The sequence below is a fragment of the Platalea leucorodia genome (assembly GCF_965183815.1).
Source record: "Platalea leucorodia genome assembly, chromosome: 4".
NCBI lineage: Eukaryota > Metazoa > Chordata > Aves > Pelecaniformes > Threskiornithidae > Platalea > Platalea leucorodia.
The window spans coordinates 36,947,545-36,965,989 of record NC_138826.1 but is presented as its reverse complement, the minus strand read 5'-3'; the positions used below and the strand labels follow the sequence as shown (position 1 = coordinate 36,965,989).

Here is an 18,445-nt window from a genome sequence, read left to right as displayed (position 1 = left end):
GACGCGCCCGCACGCGCCCGCGGGTCTGCGTCCCTCAGGGTGTCCGGTTCCCTCGGCTCGGGCGGCCCGATGGGGAAGGCTGTCCCCCGTGGGCGCACGCAATGGCTGCCCGCGTCTCCTCGGCTTTGCAGCCGCGGTAAACCCGCGGCAGGCCGCACCCGGGGGGAACCTCGCACGGCTCCTGCCTTCCTAAATGCCTCCCCGCGGGACAGGCTGGGCCGGGCGCCGGTGGTGGCAGGGCCCGTTAGAGCGTTCTGGAGCTGGTAGCAAGCGGTGCAAGAGGGAGGTTAAAATCTGTTTTAAAGAACTGAGCACAATCGGTGCTGAGCGCTGGGGGTGTGGAAGGAGGCTTGAGTCCACGTCCGTGCTCGGACGTGACGGGATGGGGGCCGCTGGCTCCTCCTGCCGTTAGGGAAACATTAACTTAGAGTTCTGCTGTCATTTGGGGGTAAAACAGGTTAGAAAGTACCTTGCAGAAAACAGCTTAAGACTAAATAGACGCAAACGACAATGCAAATTCCCGTTTTTACGGTCGATGCGTTCACAAACCGGCCATTTTCTGGAAATCCTGCGGCAGTTTGTCTGCTTGAAAATGTAAGTTTAAAAAATAACTATTTTCTGAGGGACCGCAGTGGCATTTAGCATTCTGTACTTGACCTGAGCACTCAGCACTGTATTAGGCTTTGCTTCCTTTACTTAGGAACTCCGCTTGCAAGCGTAGTTTGCCGTTGCTCCAGAATACAGAGGCATTAGCACAGGTGTGCTCTTTTTCCATCAGAACGATTTCATACAAGACATGCTTTATATTTTTGTGGGTTTAAAATTTTTTTTTAAAGGAATATACTGGTTTTATTCTGAGTTAAGTCAAAAAGAAATGGCTTAATTTCTTGAGCCAATGGATTCAGAATGAAATCTCTGAAAGGAAATTCAATACCATACAATCATTACGCAGGGTTTTTTTTTGAATGAAATATTAAAGTGTGTTTTTTAGTTTTGGTGTGGGTTTTTTTTGTGTGGGGTTCCCCCCCCCCCCCCTTTTTTTTTCTCTTTATTTTTTTTTCTCTTTCTATGGAGGGAAAGAGGGGGAGTAGAGACCTGGATCTGAGTCTTTCACTGTTAGTGTGTCGGGTTCAGCTTTAGCCAAGTTTAAACAGCCAGTTTTTATTGCTTCAAAGTTGCATGGTAGTTTTAGTGCAATTGACAGTAGTCATTCTCCTTATCAAGGTGTTCTGAACAGTTGGTACTAATTGGTACACTGTTGACAATTTCTACCAAAAACTAATTATTAAACTGGATTAGAAATTTGTAGGCCTTATATTATTTGTATAGTAACACTTGATGAGAATTGTAAGTATGAAAATATATGTAGAGCAGTCAGTGGCAGTAGCTTGTACTGACAAAAGGAACCCTTTCTAGATGTTCCTAAGCCTATCTAGATCTCGTACAATATAGCCTACTTACCAGATCAGCTAAAGTTATGACTGAGAACATCTCACTTCAGAGGTATTTTTGGCCCCCTAAAATCTAAATACTCCCTCTCAGAATGAACTTACTTTAAAACTATGAGCTTCTAATTGTATTTTTATATTAATTTTACTCTATTACATTAATATATTGTGAAGGCAACTTGCTTGCATGTTGCCTTTGGAGTGTTGAGATTTTAAAGTTTTTTTCTACAGTACCTGGGGCTAGAGGCTTTAGTGTCAAAGTTAAAGCTGAGATTCTAATTAATAATTTTATTCTAAGCTCCGAGAAACTATTGTGCAGCTAGCAGCAATATTTCTGTTCACTGTTCCCTTCAGAATCTCAGCAAATGCTTTACAACAACCGTTGGGAGCAATGCAAGAATGGCAAAACAAGCCCTTTCTGTGTTTCAGAAGTGCCACAGGATGGCAGTATTTCAATAAAGTTCTATTATTTTTAATAACGTTTTGGTTGGTCTTTGTTCTGGTTTAGAATCGGTTTAGTATCTTAAGTGACAGAACTATTTTCCTGAGGAGAGATGCTTGCTACTGGAAAAGTCAGAATGTTGTTTCATTGTATAGAATTTACTCTGCCAATGCAGGTCTGTGGTATGCATCAGTAATTGTTTCATGTCTGTAGTATGGGATCATTGGCTGAGAAGGTTTAAAATTGTTAAGGGAAATAAGTAAAGTTGGCAGGGCAAGTTTTTCTCTCTCAGAGGTTGAACCTGACCAGGTCTGCTTGGTACTTTGTTTCATTTGTGTTTCAATGTTTTAAAGACCAGATTCTCAAACCTGGCCAGTCAGCGTAATTATGGGGAAAGAGCAATGGAACAAGGGTGAAGTAGAATTTTGTACAGTTGCTACAGCTCATGTATCCTGGGATCAATGTTCACTGGTTTAAATCTGCAGGCAGTTAGAGCAGAACGTAGTGAGCTCCAGCATTTTTGTTTTTCGGTTTATCTCCTCTCAGCTTCTACTGACTTAGCATATTGTTCCTGTTGTTCAAAGAGTAGTATCGAGGGTACAGCCCTTAAGCGCTGATCAGCCATCTTGGCCATTGCCCTAGCCAGTACTACATACCTCTTGCTGGCATGGATTTTTCAGAGTTATAAAAAGAGAGTTGTCGTTATTTTTAGATTATGTTAATAACGACTTCTCAGTGTGAGTTTAATCATGACTTTAAAAAAATACTAGTGTTCATGGAAAGACTGAGTTTAGGTTTTTTGGTGATTTTATTTTCCATGTATTCCAAGAATTTGTAAGCTAATAGGATAGATATTAGAAATGCCCATGTATCATAATGATTGAGCTAGGTATCCCATATTATGCTTCAAGTTTTTTTTTTTTACTCTCAGAAGGTATTTTCAACTAATAATGAATCTATGTTTTCTTATAATAGAAAAGGAAATGACTGTATTTATTTGACAGAAAGTTTGATTCTGCATTTTTTGGCCTGCTTTTAATTGGATTTGTTGTTTCATCATTAGGACTTGGATGAAGATTTGCACCAAAAAATTGCAACAGAAATGAACCTTTCAGAAACAGCTTTCATCAGAAAACTGCACCCTGGAGATGACTTTACCAAAAGTGAGTGCTTCTGTTTACCTACCAAAATCTCTCACAAGGGAACAGGAAGACACTGTGGGTGCATTTATAAGGAATGGTGCTAATTTGCAAGACAGCCAAAGCAAAATCTTGGAGTTGTGATGTGTCTTACGTAAGATAGTAATAATAAGCCTTTTGCACATGGATTCTTTAAAGTATTTGTGCTGCATATCAAATTTATTTTGCAATATACAAACATTTATTATTCATAAGTTGGACCATTTGTTTTAGTGCCTTTTACTAAGTAAGCAAGTTGTATATAGAAATTCTCCTAAAAATGCTGTGCAAAGATCCTTCAATTAATACTTCCATTACTACCAATAATCTCCTGAGAAAATTTCTTATTATACCAGCAGAAGAATAGAGACGGAATGTGCTTATTCCATGCAAAGTGAGTAGAATCTGGCTTGGCTGTTCAGGAAATCATCACTGGGGTAACTGTAAGCTATTATTTGAGTTTGTCACAAAATCTCATAAGCTGCCTGTGGAGCCAGTACTGGAAAATACAGGTTTCCAACAAAACTGGGAAGTCTGAAGTTGCCCAAATCAAACACATTAGGCTGCTCATTTGATTGGTTTGAGTGGAAGGACTTCACTGGTGTTCTTTGGTAGGGCATGTATATATGATGGGAGAGGAAATGGAGAGATGCTAGACAAGCTAGCAAATATCAGACAAATACAGAGCCTAGTCAAAATTGCTCTGTGGATTAGTTTTCAGCTGAATCAGTTTGCTGAATCTGCTCACTTTGCAGTTGTGTGGTGGCGTGAGCCAAGGGGCTGGAACACCACTAGCCTGGAGTTAGATTCCAGGTTAAGGTATCATGTTGACATGCCCTCGCTTTGATGTGACATAGTGGCAGAGAGAGATAAACAGCTTTGGGGTTATCGGCTGTCTGAAAGAGGCCCTAGAACAGTATGCAAAGAAACTGTTCTTGATCGTTTGATTGTTTGTTCAGGAAGTGGGATTTTGCACAGTCTCTGTAATTAAAGAGAATTTTCTTAAAGTAGTAACTATCATCACTCCTATTGTTAATAAACTGGAATTTGTTTTAGGGTTAGATTAATTGCTTGAATCAAGAAGTGATAATGCTTTTCATTTTTCATGTTGACATTTTTCATGTTAACAGCTTGCCAGTATGTTTAATACATTTATACAGCATATCAAATGCCAGCTGCTTTCTCATTAAGGTGCTTTTGATATTAATGGAAATAGAATTTGTGACATCAGACCCACACAGCTGCTGAAGAGGGACACAATGTTTTCAAAGGAATTTAGTCACTGAGCTACACCTGAGAATGTGTGTATTGAGGGGTGGTAGGAGCAAGAGGAGACCAGGAATATCAGAATGTCATTTATAAGACTATCATCTGCTTTTGGAACATTAATTGGTATAGTAAGGGCTCCTGGGCAAAGAGTATGTCATTGCAGGAATATGAGTTTGTGATCAGTGTGTTTCATTTAATTGTGATTTAAAAAAAAAACTGCATTATTTTAGGGATACATTAATTTATGAGAGTACAAAATGTCTTCTCAGTCTGAGTACAGCTGTAGGTCTCAAGCATCCAGGCAGGTGTTCTGAGTCACAGAGCTTGTCTGTCTCTGGTCAGTCATGGCTGACTCCATTTCGTCCTGCTTTCAGCCAGGATTTCCACTTGGGGGAGCGCATTAACACCACAGGGAAGGCTCACAGATGGGTTCTGTGTCTGTCCTGTCTCAGAGCACTTCTCTGCCGTGCCCATTAGTTTCATCCACTAGGTTTTGTTGGAATTGTATTTTGTTTTCTTTAGATAGGGGACTGACTTCAATGCACTAATTTTTCACAGGTTTGGGTTTTTTGTTAAATATCATTTGTTTCTTTTGCACCTTTTAGTTGTGTTTGTGTGGTAATTATTCACTGTAAATATATTTTCATAAGCATTATCTTAAATGCCGTGGTGCAAGAACTCTGCAAAAGCTACAGGAAACCAAGTATAGTGAACTTGGGTTCCAGTTTTTTAAAACAAGAAATAGAAATATGATTTCTAGTGAAATGAAGGGTTAGTATACATTAGAGGCTTTTACCAGACTTGACTGGTGATTTAAGCAAAATAATTCGTAACTGACCTAGCTCTGATACAGGTTCCATTATACCAACAAAACTATTGTTAACCCTTAAAGGGTAACCCAGCCTGCAGGTGTATAGAGATCGCGACCGTGACTTCGTAGGATTCCATAATACACAAGGACATGGAGGCTTTATCTTCTAAATTCTCTACTTTATTACAGATTACCACAAATACCACAAAAATCACCACTAGCAAGCGTACCTATAATTAATAAAGTGAATGTATATATCTCAACCTATTACAAATTATTGTCAGTGATCAATAGTATAGCAGGAATCAATAATAGCAGCGAGAAGTATATATATAATATTACAGGTTACTACAAACATCACTAGTCAATAATCAAACTTATCAATAATATAACATTAGATGTACTTATGATAGATTACTTATGTGTATCTATATATATGGTACCAGGCACATTAAATAGATTCCAGAGGGGAGGACAAACAGATCCCAGAAGGGGATGAAGCCATCTCAGAAGCAGCAGGACAAACCAAACCAAGCCCAGAAGTGGGCCCAGAGGGGGACCAGTAAAGTAACAGAGTCTCACTTCAAAGCTGATCTGTGTCATGGAGTTTGGAGTCAGCCACGTGTCCCTGGCAAGGGTCCATAACCTCATAGAAAGTTCGTGCAGACCTGTTTAGGAAAGGGAAAAATATATGCAGCACAGAAAGTTCTTGGAGAGAGTAGCTCCATTTTCAGTAAAAATTAAGTAATTTTTATACAATAGAGACATAAAAGAACATAGGACACCACCACTTCAAGAAGCCAGTAGATCCTGTTAATTTCTATTTTTCACCTGGAACAGTCAGTAGATGATGGTGTTTTCTGTTCTCTCAGACCAGTTTTTATTTTTCCAGACTGGTTTTCTGTTCTTTCAGTTAGAACAGCCAGCGGCAGTAACCAATTCTTACTTTCTCAGGATGTTTCCAGACTATTTTCACCTTTTCAGGTGCTAAGTTGCTGTTACAGTTTGTTGGTTTTGTGCTTACCGATGATATCTCTGCATGTCTCCAGTTTCTAGCTACCCAGCAGCACTTCAAAGGTGCCAGCTGTGCTTCTCAGGGATGCTTCTGGTTCTCAGGCCTAGTTCCCAGGCCAGCAGGCGTTTCTACCCTGCAGCCCCTTTGCTCTTGTAACAAAGCAGGTTTCCTCTGTTAGCAGTAGACTCCTGTTGTTGACGCGACTCAAAAGCACTAGTCCAAAAATCAGTACAAAATAGGTTCATATAAAAGTGTGTTTAAGACCAAGACTGATTATAACATGCATTTTGATTAGCTGAAATGTCATCACTGTGTAAAGTTTTGAGATAAAGTGAAGAAACAGACTTCTTCCACTTAGTACCGCTAAATAAACTTTATTTTCAAGGTTCCTGCTTTGGACTCAGGTGGTTCACCCCAGCCAGTGAAGTTCCTCTCTGTGGTCATGCTACACTTGCAGCAGCTGCTGTGTTGTTTCACATACAAAGTATGTTTATTACTATAACTTTTTAGAAAATTTACTTCTAATTAAGAAAGTCTCTGTTTTCTGCAACAAAGGCAATTAATATTCAGAACATTTAGAGAACACATATGGGGATACCTTAGGTATTGTCTTTTACAACCGCTCTGTCATTATAAGGTTGTAGTCTGATGCCTACACTTGGATTCTGATGCCCTACTATTACTCTTGTTTAAGAAAAGTGCTAAATATGCAAATGGCATCTGGGAGAGGTACAGTAGAATTTGATGAATAGCGAATATTGCTCTTCCTGTTAAAAGGAAATTCCCATTCATTCTAGGAACATGCAGGAAAGATTCACTGGCAATTGCTGTGTTTATTAGTCTCAGCAGATTATTTATTGAGTTAGATGGGAATTTTGTCTCAGAATATAGGTTTACTGTAGTTATTATATTTTAGCTGTTTAACTTTTTCTGAATATACTGAGCTAATCTAAGAGCTATAATAATTTAGATTCAAATTCTTATGTTTGATAATGTTGCAATGTTCTCTCTCTAGAAAACACAAATTCAGTTCTCACATTTGTGACGCTGAGTGGGGAATTAAAAGCCAGACAAGCAGAAGATCATATTGTCCTGGACTTACCACTTTACTTAACCTACCCACAGGTCTGTCAAAATTTTATTCATTAAAGGCTTTCAAGGAAAGTATGTGTTTACGTTTCTATGTGTATGTAAGTATATCTGTCTATCTGTAGTTGGATAGATACATACATATATATGCTCTGTTTTTTACAGTGTGGCTTTTTTTTTTTTTTTTTTTTCCCCTTCAGGTACTTCAGGAAGTAGAAGAGTTAATAAAGGTAAAAAAAAGAATCTATATGTGGTCTTAGAAGCACATTTACAATAACTATACCTGGTTTTATATATTAAAATGGCTGAAAAGTGGCAACGTGGCATTGCTTGACGTACTCCTGAACTTGAAACGCTAAACTTTAAAGGTCTGAGTCATGCAGCTCAGGAAATGGAATTCTCCAAAATGCTGCAGTTGAACTTTTGTCTTCCACTACCATTGGCTCGAGTGTCAATATTTATTTTAGTGGCATTTTCAGCCTATTGTATGCATGTGAGAGCAATCTAGTGTCCTTGCCCTCTTCTAGGTCCCTGAATTTCTTTCCAAGTTGACATATACAGAGCCCTTAGCACCTAGCCATATCCATTCATGCACTTGGTGCATTTACTTTTCTTGCTTGCATGTGCTTGAGGGCTGCGTGAAAGACCTTGCATAAGCCCTGTTCTAGCAGGGAATTTGTTCGACAAAAATGTTAAGGAAATAACATTTCGTATTCCAATGGTGATGCTTTTCTTTGTCTCCTTTAACTTTTTCACCAGGCAGCCGTTGGTGACATGATTGTTCAAGATCTCCGTTATTCTCCTGACACAAAGAAACTCTTAGTCCGCCTCAGTGATACTTATGAAAGGTGTCTTATACTTTTTTTTTTAAAATAATCCAGTGTGCAGAAATTGAGTCTGCTTCTTTAACCTCTGTTCCTTGCAAACTAGGCTCTCTTATCTAGTTTTAAAACAGATGGATATTAAAAACTCTAACTTAAACTCCAGTGTTAAGTAGTTGTTTTATCTTCTCATGTGAGCTTATTGAACCCGGAAAACTGAATAAGATCAATCTGAAATCTATCTCCAAGAAAAGGAGGTGTAGGAAACAGTTTTAAGGATGGCGTATTTTCCCCCTCCCTCTGAGTAAAAAAATGATCCAGTAACCTAGCAGGAAATTAGGAGTCTTGCTTCTCAAATGAAGGAGTAATAGTTACATAGCTGTAGAGGTCCGCTTAGTGAGACAGGGCATACTGACAGAATGCCATGGATTCTTATTCCCGTTTGACTGTAATCTGCTTACACATACTTAACAGCATCATAACTAGCTTTATAGAGGAAATTCCAATTCAAATGATTTCAAAGCATTTGTTAATCTCAGAGAGCTGAATTCATTGTTAAGTTGAGTATGATTTGGATATATATTGCCGAAACACAAATTCTTTAATCAGGCCAAATTACTATTATTTTCACTTGAAGTTTGGCCTAACTAATGTTTAAAGGTTGGGCTAGTGGGGAGATAAAAATATTCTCAGCTGAGTACTTTTTATTTTTATTCTTTTAGACTTTATTTTGTAGGGAGGTATCTGCAACTTCACAGACTTGAAGCTGTTGTAGAGTGCTTTAGAATCCTGTGAAGATCTGAATGGTGTTAGTTGTTTGCTTGCTCTGAAAGGAGGTGGAGTGCCTACTCTTTGCATTCTGTAGTGATGAAGTATTTCTTTCAATGATTGAAATGTTGAAACAAAAGTGTGCATTTTTGTAGCTAATATTCCAGCATGCTTTGTTTTCAGAAATAAATAGGAAATGCATGGCTTGAACTTTTTTCTCTGCTCACTTGGAGTGTATTGTATTCAGGGTAGTCTTCTGTCCAATGACATTGGGAGGACAATGCTAGGAATCTTGTCTCCTCTAACATTTTACTATGGCTGTTTTGGGATTGTAGAGAAGATGATTTTGTAGTTTTCTGTTTCTTTTCAATACTTAAAGTAATGTAAAATGAAGAATACGGGCCACTAAAATTCTATAATTATATTCAAGGTCTGTGTTGGAAGAACTGCAAGTGAGCGCACAACACTTTTTGTCAGCTGAAAAGACAGGAAAGGTGAAAGGACTCGTACTCACTCTTAAGGGAAATCCCAGTGGAAAACATAAAGGCCATGATTTTTACTCCAGATATTTTACACCTTGGTATGGAGTTCTGGAAGACCCTGTTACAGGTATGTGTTTGTGTGATAAGTGACTCTTACTCTTGTTTCAATTCCATTAAAAGGTTCTTATTAAACTTTACGAATCTGGTTTTGTACTTTGGATTCTCTCTCCTAAATTACTGTTTTATATGGACAGCAGGAGTCTGCTCATTAAACTGAAAGCTTTCATGACTGATGCCAGCTCATTCAGAAAAAATCAGCTTCTTGCTGTCATCAGGCCAGATATTCCCGTGTCTTTTTCAGATCTTTTCCCTGAAGTATTCCAATTAGAGAAAAGCAAAAGACTGGTTTGATACTGAATGAGTATTGCAGTAGAAGTTCATATCCGCTTCTGTTGGTGTTCTTTTTTTTTTTTTTTTTGCGCTTCAGCTGAGGTCTCCTCTGGTTCCATGACACTTATTGTGGGTATTCTCAGGCCTATGAATAATATGAACCCAGCTAGTTGCATATTTAGGGGCAGGAAGGCTAGTTCTCTGCCTGTTCCTTTGATGTTCCACTCAGTAGGTGTGATGATGATTGCTGCAGAATGATGTTATTTGCTTATTAACCAGTTAATCACAGGTTAATTATTAGTCAGCTGAGAACTTGATCAAAAACGCTCATTAAATGTTTTGCTAAATAAAGAGAAAACTATTTGTTGGAATAATGCTAGTTATTTAGCACTCCTAGCAGAAAGAAAGGTTTACAAAGAAATATAATCCATGTATTTCAGTTATTTTTTTTTTTAAGCTTTCAGTCCTGCTTTCCTGATAAAGCCGGGGACAGAGTCTGGTAGACATATCTAATCCCAGAGCTCATTCCTTAGGATTTCTGGGAAGACTAGTATTGATATGTAGGAATAGCTAGAAGTTTCTTGAATATCTGACATTTTTCTAGGCTTGTTATAGCTCACTGTTGCTTGTCTTCCATCTTTGTGTCCTTTCTTTTATAGAAATAAATCTTTGTATTGTATTGCTGAAGTACAATTTTAACAGTGTTATGGCTTTGTATTAGATTTCTTCGTAATGATTTCTTAATAATGCTACATGTCCTGGTTTCCTTGAGCCCTGATAATTATCATTACTTCACAGTAGGGTTTCCAGCGGAGTGTCTTTGCCCCTAGCTGCTAATGTAGGCTGAAGCAGCATTTCTAGCTATGAATCTGAGGAGTCATCCTAAGTTTTTAAGCCATCTGTTGGTCAGGAAACAAGAAATTGGTCTTTTAGTTTTCCGAAGCTGTGGTCGAGACCTTAAAGATCTCCTTGAGTTACATCCTGATGCTTACCAGCATTCAACACTGAAAAAACCCCCGAGGTTTTGTTGTGGAAACTGTTAGGAGAGAAAATGCTTTTGTTTTACACAGTGACTCCTATCCACCTGTTCCTATTCTCAAAAAATATCCAAAAGCCTGTTCAGATTTTTGATGGGTAGCTGTTCATGTTTCATTGAATAACATCATGTTTAGATGAAGAATATTTTGAGATTCTGTTATTAGGAAACTTCACTTTTGGTGGACAAATGAGTACTTTGTCTCAAGTATTTTAATCGGTCCTATTAGTTATTCCTACTAATTGTGGCTAATCATGAAGCCCTCACCTCGGCGAAATTGAAGCCAAAGGATGAGGAAGTAATACTGCTTTATTGTAAATAAATGAAATGTTAAAGCCTTAAGTTCTGTCTGCTGTGCAAACACTTAGGTGGTTTTGCCCTAGACACATGTGGCACTCGATTTGTTTATGGCACTTAGATTTTGAATGTGCTTGCTCTATAAAGTAGTGATTCTAATTTAATTCTGTACTTTGTTTTCCAATTTCTTTTAAGGATCTGCCCATGCTGTTTTAAGCAGCTACTGGTCAGAGCAGCTGGGGAAGAAAGAAATGCTCGGTAAGAGAAACTGTGTTCTTGCAAAGCTGCCTGCTTATGTAAAAGCTACTCACTAAAAAAGTTATATTATTACTACAATCCAAACTGTAGCAATAACTCCCTATCCATTTTCTCAATATGAATAGAATATTATATGGCATTTTGTGTGTGCGGTAATCTTTAAGAAATTGCTTTCTTCCCTACCCTCCAACGTGGCACATCATGCCTGCAGGGAGTTAGAAGTCTCAGTTTCTGTATTGTAACTCTCTGCAGTTAGTTTTTGATCTCATCTTTTGTATTTTAGTTCTCATAGCCTTTCATCATAACTGAAGCTTGGTGAACTTCAGATGATATTGTTTTTATGTTGTGATTGAATTTTACTTTACTTCTTGGTCTTTATGGCTTGCAGTTCACGTATTTGGAACAGGTATCGGTATTTCCATTCACAATGTGTACTTTTCAGTACAATTTGGACAGTGTTTTCCTTTCTCCTCATGTGTATTGAGATGAGATTGAAAAAAGTCATATGGTTTCTGCCTGATTTGGGAATTTTCTTGAGAATTACTCCAGATTAATCCCTTCAGTGACTTCTTTAGGAAACTTAGGGTTTAGAATAACTAGTGTTACTATTGCTAGATAAGAAGAGATGATGTATTTTTAAGTCAGATTCTATTTACAGAATGTGCTTTATGGTACAATTTTTTTTTTTCTGGTTTCTGATACATCTGTATTTAGGTATGAAGATCAGTTTTCCTCAGGATGATGATCTTTTACATGGTAGCAAGGAAGGATATAATAAAGAATAGTCACATTACAAGAACAGAAAGAACATGACTGATCTTAAATATTTGAGAATGGGGACAAGATACATGGGCATTGGCAAATTTTATTTGTTTGTGATTTTACTTGCAGTCTTAGTTTTAAGTGATTAAGCCTTAAAGGAATCTGAGATGACTGGACCTCTGAAGTCAAAGAAGAGATTTATTGGTGGTATTACAATCAATGAGATATGCTCATTAGATCACATATTTGTTGTTAAGCAAGAAACTGAAGAAGTTGGTGGGGAAAAAAGGAGAGAAACTGTTAATACATGACAACACTAGATAAAGAGACATGGGGTGTCTTTTTGCTTCCCGTGTTTCTAGTGCTTTGCCAGAGAATGGAGGAACAACAGAAGCAATACAAAATACCCTAGTACCTATCTGATTCCCTGAGAGGGGGCAGGGGATTACAATTCTTTTGTGCGCCTGACAACAATTAAGTCTTTGGTAACATTTAGTTTAGAACAGAGATTACATCCCTCATCTAATAGGGTTCCTTGTCTATAAAAGTAAACAGTTTTCCAAATAAACAGCTACCTTGAATATAAGCCTTCCTATATTTGGTCAAATGAATCTCAAAATAGATCTTCTTAAGAATGATAAACTCTTTGAAGGATCTGTTTGCGCTCTATAGCTCGGTATGGTAATCCACAATGACTGAAACCGCCTCCATTGTGAATTGAAGGAAAGGTTTAACATTCTGTTCCAAAGGTCTCATATTTGCATTTACATCACAGAAATCAGTGATAGTTTCCATAATGTTAGGGGGAAAAATCCCAACATATTTTCTGAAGAGGAGAAACTGTCTTTGGTAATGCGTCCTTATGGACTGGCTGTTTCTCAGAAGATTTGGACATTTTCAGATGTTAATGTGGAATTTAAAACTCTTCCATGCCATCTATAGACACTGCCTCTTTAAGTAATGAAACAGACAGGAATTCTGTCTGTATTTTTAGATGATACTTTCTACCTGTTTTGCATTTTCATGTATTTTGTATATACTGTGCCATTTCGTCTTTTAGAGAAACTATCTCAAGTAGCAAAGGCAATTGATACTGTAAACAGTTTCTCTAATGTGTTTAGCACAAAAAAAAAGTCCTATCTTCCCACAAGATAGATTCCCCCCCCCCCCCCCCCCCCTTTCATGCATATATGTCCTCAAACTTCTTTTGTGGTAAAAATCGTACAAAACAGATTTAAAGAGAACAAGTTCATTTGCCATCTGATCAACATGTGGCCTTTACGTGGGTTTATGAGAAATAACTTTTCCTTACATGCACATGACTGAGGGGTATCAGGTAGTACTGAGGTGAATTCTATTACTAATGAGAGTATTTGGAAAAGATGGCTGGCAATCAAAAAGATTCCATATCACCAAAGATTAATAAATAAGAGCATCTTTTGACTTTTTAGAAACCTTTGTGGTAGTGTCATGGTTTAACCCCAGCTGGCAACTAAGCACCACACAGCCACTTGCTCACTCCCCACTGGTGAAACAGGGGAGAGAATCAGAAGAGTAAAAGCGAGAAAACTCGAGCGTTGAGATAAAGACAGTTTAATAGGTAAAGCAAAAGCAGTGCACACAAGCAAAGCAAACCAAGAATTCATTCACTACTTCCCATGGGCAGGCAGGTGTTCAGCCATCCCCAGGAAAGCAGGGCTCCATCAGGTGTAACGGTTACTCGGGAAGACAAAGCACCATCACTCAGAACGTCCTCCCTTTCCTCCTTCTTCCCCCAGCTTTATATGCTGAGCATGGTGTGATATGGCATGGAATAGCCCTTTGGTCAGTTGGGGTCAGCTGTCCCAGCTGTGTCCCCTCCCAACTTCTTGTGCCCCCCCAGCCTCCTCGCTGGTGGGGTGGGGTGAGAAGCAGAAAAGGCCTTGGCTCTGTGTAAGCACTGCTCAGCAAGAACTGAAACACCCCGGTGTTATCAATCAACACTGTTTCCAGCACAAATCCAAAACATAGTCCCATGCTAGCTACTATGAAGAAAATTCACTCTACCCCAGCCAGAACCAGCACAGGTAGCTTCTGTAATATCCGATACCTTTTATTGCAAGATTAAAGGAAGATTTTCTTCCATAAAATGAAAGATCTGTTAGTTCCAAAATAGATCAGATATGAAATAATATAAAAATGAGGAATGTTAAATCTATTGGCAGATCTCTCTGGGTGTTGTGACCTCTAGGAGGAGGTCAGCTGCATCTGCTGAAGTATCAGACATAATTTCCTGTGTTTGGGTTCTCTTCCTACTTTTTTTAGACCAAATTGTCAAACAACAACCAATCCCATCAACTACAAAGAGAATTTTCCAGTCTTTTTACAAGGTGAAATACTTTATGATCTTTCTTGAAACTGTGTACATATCCTTGAATTTAAGCTGTCTGTTAGATCAGAGTTCAGTATCAGTCCTTGCCCTTTTTTCATTTGAAGAGTCTCTGCAATATTTAAAAAATCATAATCTCTCATATCAGATGTATAGACTTTCATAATTGCTAATGAATGCAATATTTAGCATCTGTCTCTGTATACAGCCCTTCACATAGTTTTCTCGTTTCTAAGATAACATTTATAAACATGCATAAGGAATTCAATATAATGAAAGGGATTATGGAGGACTTTCCAAATTATTGTGAAGAGGCTTTATCCAGGACAATTTTTAGTCTCAGGTGAAGCTAGAGGAATCTTTCTGTACCTGTTTACTTAATAATTCGACGGGAAATTTTGGCTCTTGTTACTGCCTTTAACTTCTCTGATTCCTTCCCAGCAGAGGACAGGTTTATAGCATTTGAGGGGGGGGGGCACAAAACCCAACCAAAAAACAAACCTTACTTTGATAACTGTAAGATCATACTTTCACAAATTTTACCAGGATTTCTTTCAACACAAAGTCTGTCCCATCTTCTAACTTTTCAGTCTCCTCACTTTTTTTTTTTTTTGGTAAAGAAGCTGCTTTATTCAGGTAGACTAAATCTGCCTGTATTTAAGTTTTTGCTAATTTGAATTCTCATGAAGCGAAGAGTTTTGCAGAGTTGTAATTGCAGCTTTCATTTTTCCCAAGTAATCTCAACATATAGATTGGCCACATCAGATTTATACACAAGTGTAACACTTCTGCCAAAGGAGAGCTGTTTCCTTCCATCGATCATCAGATTTATCCACCTTCTTTCCTAGAATAAAAAGAAAGTCTTGGCAATCTTAACTTCACTTAAGGAACAAGTGTTCCTTTCATCAGTCTTTTTATATAGGATTTAGAAATTTAACCAAAATAATGGTGATTTCTAAAAATAGTTATTTTCACAAGAGTGGCACTTGTTCCTGAGTTGATGTCATTATGATGACATCATGAAGAAAATCCATTACTCCTCAAATTCTGTAAGCAATGGTCGTTTAGATACATCTAGGCTGATAAGAAGCTCCTCAAAACAACAGGATAATGTTCATACAAGGCCACTGGCCACCTTGTGAATGCAGTGGTGCATGATTCTATGATTCTGTAATATCAGCATGCTCAATCTCACAGTCCTTGTACCTACTCTTAAACTTTCCTCTGTCTCAAGTTAATCACAGAGGAATTGAGGGCACTGTGAATTCAGCTGTTACGTATTATTTCTACAGATCAGAATGTACCTATTTGTTTTTGTACCAAACATGTATAAAATGTATACATAGTACCAGATACTCCTAGTAAATACAGACATGGAATGGATGTGCAGCAACTTTGTGATCCAAAACACGAGTGCACATCAGAGATGCTTGAATGTCTCTGGAGATGTTGCTATTCAATGAAATCCTCTAGTTATTGAAATGTTCCATGCAGGTCTGTGTGAAATACCAATGCGTCTGCATGAGAGAAGGAAAAGATCAAGTATTATTTTCATGTAAGCTTGGGTAAAATTTTTTCTTTTTTTTTTTTTTTTTTAATTTTATTTTCCTTCTTTTCCTCTACTTTGAAGGTTTCTTTAAAATAAAATGAACCAGTATCAAAACAGTCTCAGTAATCCTGCCATCAGACAGACAGCACTGGTTCCACATTTACAGAAAGAAGAAAACCCCCCAACCAACCTCTGAAGATTAAAAATAATTAATCTCTTTTATTTAAGTCTACTATCAGGAGGACGTGGGAGAGTTTAGCTGTGTATCCCCACTTGGCAATAATAATTGATCAAATTTAGCACGGTCTGGATCTTTAAGTGTCCAAAACACTCCAACTGAAGGCATTACTCCGTGCATAGATGTCGTTCTGACAAGTTAAAAACAATAACTGGCAGTTCTATAAATGGAAAAGAACAGAAAGTATGAATATCAATCTTTCTATACCTCCTGTTTCCACTGTTTTGGAGTGTTTGCTTTGTCTGAGAATCTAATATCCTGTTATAAGGAAGAGGTTTCTTGTCAGCTGTGGCTGAGAAATTGTTTTAAAGCGTACCGTATATATGCCATCTGTTAGAGATCCTACGCTCTGTCAGGATCTGAATATAATCTCTACCCAATTTACAAATTGTGGGTTTGTGAAGAAAAACGTGCTCTTTGGCTTTGAACAACTTTTGTAGTAGTTGGAAATTCACTGAGTAAGGAGACTGTGAACATTAATTCCTTGTCATCCATTTACAGCCTTTTACAAAAACAACACTATATGAAACTCAAACCTTTGCTAAATGCCATCTGAACCAGACCATTTTCTGATCAAGTAGTTGTGCAGCTAAAATTGGACTACTGAACAAGTCTACAGACTCAACATGCTAAATGAGCATTATCATCCCACCTGTATATGACTAAACAGTTTAGGCAAAAGTTCAGTTTTGTAATCATTTACAGGTGGAAAGCTATTTCTGTTGAAACTTTATCCAGCTGTATTAAATGATGTATTCAGGATTATATAAATCAATATCTTTTCCCGTCTATGTAAAAATTTGGTCTCAGTTTGTGACAGCTGAAGCAGCATCTATGTTTCTTTGTAGACTTTTTCCACTGGCTGCTTGAGTTTTATTTACCCCTTAGCTAAACACATTCTTTGAACCTAGTATCTGCTTCAGGTGTTCAATACCGGTAAACTGGTTCTTCATTCTTATGCAGATAATACTTGGTGTTCTTCCTTCCTACCCACAGAAACTGTCTGTCCCATGAATGGGAGAATTCAAGACTTCTTTAGATACACAAAGGAAACTTGGTTGGCTACAGCACAGCAAACTATCCTTCACTACTCGTATTAACTAGCATCTTTGTCAGACTCAATAGACAAGTTCTAGTCTGAGATACACCCTCAGCTAATCTTCATCCATAAAGACGATTCATCTAGAGTGTTACTGGTGCAGTGCTTGCCCTGGTGCTGCTTGCTTTCTGGAGACAGAGGCCTTATTTCCCTGAATTTTCATGGATTTTTAAATAATTTGTGATAGATACTAGTTTTTTAACTGTGGATTCTTGTTTCCATTTAGCTTTTCAATGTTCCCGCCGTGGAGGAGAGTTGAAGATTTCACTGCGTAATGATGGAAGAGTTGACATTGCGGGGCAAATAGCTATTGTATTAAAAGGAAAACTGACTTTCTGAAGAAATCGACACTAACAATTTCATCTCCCACACCTTCAAACTATTCATATTATGCTGATTATATCTTAGCTCTAGGCAGTGAATCACCACTGCCCTCAAAAGTCTTTGATCACATATTGTCCATTTTTAAAAAGTGCTTGAAAATGCTCACTTCTAATCTTCAAGATCCTTGGTATTGTTTTCTTCACTTTTATCTTGCCGTTTCATATGTACTCTGACTTCAGAAAATGTCCAAGGACAGCTATCTTGATTTTCTGCTTTTAAATGATTCTTTCCTTTATTTCCAAATTCCATGTTAAAAGCCATTCCTGCTTCCTGGATTGAATTGTACACTTTTCTGACTGATAAAATAATCAAACTTTTTCCATATTCAGTCATTCTCCATGAAATCTGACTACAGTCCTTTTAAAAAAACCCAATCGTTTCTCTGCCATATATTGAAATGATGCTATGTTCATTAATTTACTTGAATTAAAATATGAAGAAAAAAAAAAAAAAAAGGTTTAGAAATGTGCTTTATGGTTCCCTTTTCCAAACAGTATTTTTCAAAGATGAATGGTATTGCAGTGGCTCGTAGTACTGCTGCTTAGTCAATATTTTTAATTAAAGTTTTAGCAGAAAGATTTAAGCGATTGACATAGTGATGCACATAAAACTCGTTAAAATCCGAAAGAAAACTTTATTGGTTACAACAGTATCATTTACTTTTCAAAGACTGAAGATCTGCTCCCAAATTAAAAGTTTCTTCTGTAATTTTCTTCATGAGATGTACTGCTTCAGATTTTG

General features: G+C 37.7%; 1 protein-coding gene across 2 annotated transcripts; it reads left to right on the top strand.

Moving 5' to 3' along the window:
• The first annotated feature begins 9 nt into the window (after nt 1-9).
• Nucleotides 10-18,167, top strand: PBLD (phenazine biosynthesis like protein domain containing). 2 transcript variants are annotated; one of them, XM_082309962.1, is made up of 9 exons: nt 10-594; nt 2,954-3,053; nt 6,549-6,647; nt 7,179-7,288; nt 7,453-7,482; nt 8,012-8,100; nt 9,272-9,450; nt 11,242-11,304; nt 17,547-18,167. In XM_082309962.1, exons 1-9 carry the CDS (start codon nt 511-513, stop codon nt 17,657-17,659), a joined length of 867 nt encoding a protein of 288 aa, XP_082166088.1. In that variant the 5' UTR covers nt 10-510; the 3' UTR covers nt 17,660-18,167. The 2 variants fall into 2 exon arrangements, with proteins under 2 accessions (XP_082166088.1, XP_082166089.1); XM_082309963.1 differs by lacking the exon at nt 17,547-18,167 and adding an exon at nt 12,196-12,243.
• The last annotated feature ends 278 nt before the right edge of the window (nt 18,168-18,445 follow it).